This window comes from Teleopsis dalmanni, chromosome 1 (genome assembly GCF_002237135.1).
Source record: "Teleopsis dalmanni isolate 2A chromosome 1, ASM223713v2, whole genome shotgun sequence".
NCBI lineage: Eukaryota > Metazoa > Arthropoda > Insecta > Diptera > Diopsidae > Teleopsis > Teleopsis dalmanni.
In genome coordinates, this window is record NC_051846.1 from 118,280,088 (window position 1) to 118,285,689 (window position 5,602).

Here is a 5,602-nt window from a genome sequence, read left to right on the forward strand (position 1 = left end):
CCGCAGTTGTGGTGAGGATGACGAAAGTGCCTCTCACCTGCTTTCTTCGTGTCCGGCACATGCACGGCGTCGCCTTAAATTTTTGGGGGCTTTCTTTTTTGAGGATCTTGACGAACTTCGAGAACTCCCTCTATGTAGCATCGTAAGCTTTGTTAAAGGTTCTGGATGGTTTTAGCCCATGGGTTCTAAATAATACGGTATCACGGTAAAATAGGATGTTGTGGAAGTGTAAACAAATATTATACACTGCCTAAATTTTGTGCAACTGATGTTGCTCTTCTGTATTTTATCTTAAGTGAGTTTTTGTGTAATTGATATAATTTTATTGCCATTTGAGAAAATAATATTAATATTATCACCATATTTATTTTGCTATCTTATTTTGCTATTTTGCTATCTAAAGGAAATGCTAACATGGACATGCACTTTAAGAATTTTATACATTACACATTACTTTGAAAATTTAATAATTTAAGATAACGAAGATACAATAATTTTTATAAAATATCTGATTAACCGAAAATGTTAAATTTACTTTTGATTTATTTAATTTATTTAATTGATTTTATATCGTATTTTTTGTAAATACTATGTTCATATAATTTTCTACAATATTTTAACAAAAAAAAAATATATATATAATTACAATTACATATAATTATATATATATATAAAAAAAATATATATATAATTACAATTACATATAATTATACATATATATATATATATATATATATGTATATATAAAGTTGTAATTTGTGACGAGCTTTAGAATCTCGTCACAAACAAACAACAAGAAAATAAAATAAACAAAAAAAAAAAAAACAACAATAGAATTAAGGTATTTTTAGTTAAATATAATTTGTTTATTATTAGTTAAGTTACACATAAAATAAAATATTAGTATAAGGTAGTAATAAAAATTATTATTATTATTATTGAGTAAGGGATCGTGCACTGCGACCTAAAAGATCTATTGTGCCCCTTTGTCGGGTTAGAGTATTTCTCCAAGTCCGATTTCTTTAATGAAAGACAGTATGGATCCTATCTTCTCCAGTCTTGAATCCTTATGATCCATGAAATACCCTCCTAGGTGTTTCTTTCGTTTATGCATCAGTGCCGGGCACTCCCCAAGCACATGGTATGCCGTTTCTCTCTCTTCCCTGCAGTATCTGCAGTCTGAGTTGGATTGAATTCCTAACTTCGATAGGTGATTATTCAATCTGCAGTGACCGGTCAGTAAACCCGTAATAATTCTTATGTTAGTCTTTGATTGCACTATGCAATCTTTAAAGCGTTTTAGGTTGTAAGTCCCTAAAAGCATTTTAGATTGTGAGAGTCTTGGTAGCATTAACCAATAGAGTTCTCTCTCTTTTTTCTCTGCGTCATTCATGATAATGGATATAGCTCCTTTGCCTAGACCACAGAATGGTTCTGGGCCTATCATTCTTGATGCCGCGCCTCTTCTTGCAAGTTTGTCTGCTATTTCATTACCTTGGATACCAGTATGTCCCGGAATCCATAAAAGGTGCACCTGATTGATCCCACCGAGTGTGTTCAGCTTGTCAATGCATTCCCATACCAGTTTGGATGTTACCTGGTAAGATATGAGTGCCATTATAGCTGCCTGGCTGTCAGTCAGTATTGCAATTTTACGGTTCCGGTAGTTACGTTCAATATTGAAACTGGCGCATCTATCTATCGCGTATATTTCCGCTTGAAAGATGGTTGTATTGTTTCCTAATGCTTCCCAGTATTTTTTGCCTGGTCCATAAACACCAGCTCCAGCTCCCTCATTGGTGAGAGAGCCGTCTGTATACCATGTTATCATGGTTTCTTTTATTTTTGGGATGTTAGACAAACCTCCCCAGTTCTTTTTGTTGCCAAGTTCAGTTTTGAAGTTTTTTGTAAAGTTATGCTTTACAATCATCCTGTCCATTGGCATTTCAATTTCTGGGATTTGTGCAGCCAAAGTATCAAGTTTTTTGCTATTGGTTTCAAGACCAGTCACCTTATTTGTATTTACTCTTAGAGCAGCCCTCTTCGCCTGTGATTGCACATAGATATGAAGAGGAGTAAGTTCCAGGAGTACTTCAATTGATGACGTGGGACATGTTCTCATTGCTCCTGTTATGCTTACACATGCAAGTCGTTGTACCTTGTTGAGTGTGTTGATAACGCTTTGTTGATTTGTGCAGTTCTGCCAGACTATTGATCCGTAGGTGATCATTGGTCTGATTACTGCTGTGTATATCCATCGCAGTGACTTTGGTGTACATCCCCAATTCTTACCTGCGATGGATCTACATGTCATAAAGGCTTTGGTTGCCTTTTTTGTCACTTCTTGGATATGCGATTTCCATGTTAATTTTTGGTCTAAAATTATACCCAAAAATTTTACCTCCTTTTGTAGTTTTATTTCAAACCCATCTAAGCGGATGGGTTTAAGGTTTTTTATTTTGTATTTCTTAGTGAATAGCACAATGGTTGTTTTTGCTGGATTTATTTTCAGCCCAACCGAATTGCACCATTCTTTAGTTAGTTTTAAGCCTAACTGGATTCTTTCGCACAGAGTACTCTCATATTTTCCTCTGCAGATAATTACCACATCATCGGCGTACCCCTGGATTTGGAAGCCATTCCTGTCCAGTTTTACCAATAGTTCATCCACTACCATACTCCACATAAGGGGTGATAATACTCCACCTTGTGGGCACCCTCGCGAAGTATTTGCAAAAATATTACCATTGCTGGTCGGAATTTCTACTCTCCTGGTGCGAAGCATATTGCTCATCCAGCGTGAGAGTGTGCCATTGATTCCTCTTTTAGAAATAGTTGAGTTTATAACCTCATGTGAAGTGTTATCAAAGGCTCCTTCAATGTCTAGGAAAGCGCAAATTGCTATCTCTTTCTTATCTATGCTGTCCTGAATCGTGTTACTTAGTTGATGCAGGGCTGTTTCTGTCGACTGCCCTGCCCTATAGGCATGTTGGCGACTGTATAGTGGAGTTACTTTCAGTATAGTATTCCTGATATAGTTATCCACAACTTTTTCTACTACTTTAAGTAGGAAGGATGTGAGGCAGATTGGTCTGAAGGATTTCGGGTGAGTAGGATCTCTTTTGCCCGCCTTCGGAGTAAAGACCACTTTTGCCCTTCTCCACATGTTTGGTATGTATCCCAATGCAATACTGACTCTGGCTATTCTAGTTATTGGACCTAGTAGCTGTTCAATTCCTTTTTGAAGTAATGCCGGAAAGACACCATCAATACCTGGAGATTTCAGTGGCTTGAGCGAATTTACCGCCCACCTGATTTTAGGCATTGTGATTATATTTTTGGCAAATTTCCAATCATCCTTCTTTACTGTTTTAGGGGGTTCAGTGTGTTCTGATTCCGTCCCTAGAGTTGGAGAGGATCCTGGGAAGTGTACGTCCAGAAGCAGTTGTATCTTCTCTTCTTCACCTTCGGTGAAACTTCCATCTTCTCGCTTGAGATTTGTGGAGGTGAGGCTGCTGCTTTTTGCAAGTACCTTGTAGAGTCTTGATACCTCCGTAGTGCTTTCTATGCTTTCGCAGAATTTTTGAAAGCTTCTGCGTTTAGAGGCCCTAATTTCTCTATTGTACAAAGTAAGTTTTTTCCTATATTCTGACCAGTCTCCTGTTCGCTTTGAGTAGTTAAAAAGTCCTCTAACAGTGTTTCTTAGGTTTTTAAGGTCATTGTTCCACCAAGGCACATCCTTGGTGGAGTTAATCAGGCTTAATGGACAGCTATCCTCATATGCATTTAGTATGGCCCCATTAAGGTTTTCTAGGTAATTTTCTAATTGAATTTCATTCTGAATGATTTCATCTAGCCCTAATTGGACAAGATTGTCTTTCAGATTTTCCGTGTAGTTCTCCCAATTTGTTTTTCTTGGGTTCCTTAAAATTTTTTTGTTAATTGGTGAACCTTCAATGTCGAACCTTAGAATTCTATGATCAGACATAGATGGTTCACTGGATACTCTCCAGTTTTTCACAAGCTCACAACCTCGAGAATTTCCTATAGTAATATCTAGGACCTCTTTGCGTGAGATAGTTACAAATGTTGGTGTATTACCTACATTACATATTTCTAATTTTTTACTAGTTATAAATTCTAAAAGGTACTCACCTCTTATATTGGTGTTAGTGCTTCCCCAAACTTCGTTGTGTGCGTTGGAGTCGCAACCGAGTATAAGAGGCAATTTCATTCTCTCGCAGTAGTTTACCAGTTTATCGACCTCTGCAGATGGTACCTGAGTGTCGTCTCCTGGTAGATAACCTGTAGCTACGACTACGTTCCGTAGAACTCCGTTGATGTTGGCCGGAATCTGTATGGCAACGAGGTCCCTGGAGAGAAATTCTGAAAGACAGATAAAGTTGATATTAATATTCAATAAAATGCAGGTTCTTGGTTTATCACATCTTACATCCCAAATTGTCTGCATATTCTTTGCAGTCAAACCACAGATTCGACCCCTGTAAATCCAGGGTTCTTGGACCAGCACTATGCTCAGGTTCGATTTGAGCGTAGCCCTTGCAATAACTGCCGACGCAGCTTTTGCATGGTGGATATTTATTTGGGCGATTCTAGTGCTGGTCATCAGGTGGTTATTCCTCCTTCGTTTCTTCTATCAGACCGTCGTCGATGTCTGACAGAAAGATTCTTTCGGAGTCTTCCTCGGACGCCAAGTTCAGTAGAGAGAGATCTAGATTCTCAATGTCCTCACTCTCGTGAGGTAGCACGCTGATATCTTCAATCTTCTCGCTCCTGGTCGCCTCCTCCTCCACTAGTTCCGCAACAGTTGCAGGTATCGTTCCTACAGCTGGTGTATTTTCCCCAGCTGAGTTACTTCTTTCCTTGTTGTCTCGTCCTTTATGCAGGTGAATTGGGACGGAACTAAATCTGTAGAAGATCCTACAGCCGTTGTTTGTTATGGCTTCCTGAGACCGGTTGTCAATCCCGATTGTTAGGAGTTTGCCATTTTTCAGATCCTTGCTGCTAAAAACTCTCCACATCTGAGTATGTAGACCCTCATTTTGAGTTATGAGCAGTTTTAGCAGCTTTTCCGTGTCGACCCCTTTAGCTCTTGGGAGGTAGACTGTCAACATGTGTAATTTCGGTATCTTGTCCCCGACACACGTGGTGAGTTCAGCGCCTTCCCATCCGTTCAGCTTAGGTGCCGTTCCATGGATAAAATTAGCCGCATCCTCGTCTACGCAGTCAACCAGTATAAGTCCTGGGCGAAAGTGTATCCCGCTAAATCGTAGCTTGGCATCCCATCCTTTATACATCTCCTCAATGAGAAGTTCCTCGATTTTACCTTGCTCCTCCCTAGAAAGAGTAGATTCCGGGTAAGATTTCGGAAGAATTGCTATTCTTAAGCTCTTGGCTACATTAGCGTAACTGCTGCCCGATATTATTTTTCTCGGTTGTTTTGGTGCTGCCATTTGCGTACCATCCTTTGCTTGTGGAGGTTTCTCATTCCCTCTTCTTTTCTTAGCTGATTGATGATCGATCGGACTAATTTCTTGGGCAGACCTCTTCTTAGAGTCTTGATTGCCCCTCGGCCGATTGA

General features: G+C 39.1%; 1 protein-coding gene across 1 annotated transcript; it reads right to left on the reverse strand.

The window, feature by feature from the left end:
* Positions 1-4,634: 4,634 nt before the first annotated feature.
* Positions 4,635-5,474, reverse strand: LOC119665707. The gene has a single exon (XM_038074943.1). The coding sequence runs from the start codon at positions 5,472-5,474 to the stop codon at positions 4,635-4,637; it is 840 nt and encodes a 279-aa protein (XP_037930871.1).
* Positions 5,475-5,602: the final 128 nt, after the last annotated feature.

What these genes read in the sequence shown, in the direction of transcription:
- LOC119665707 (XM_038074943.1), bottom strand. Translation starts at nt 5,474, where the DNA reads ATGGCAGCACCAAAACAACCGAGAAAAATAATATCGGGCAGCAGTTAC.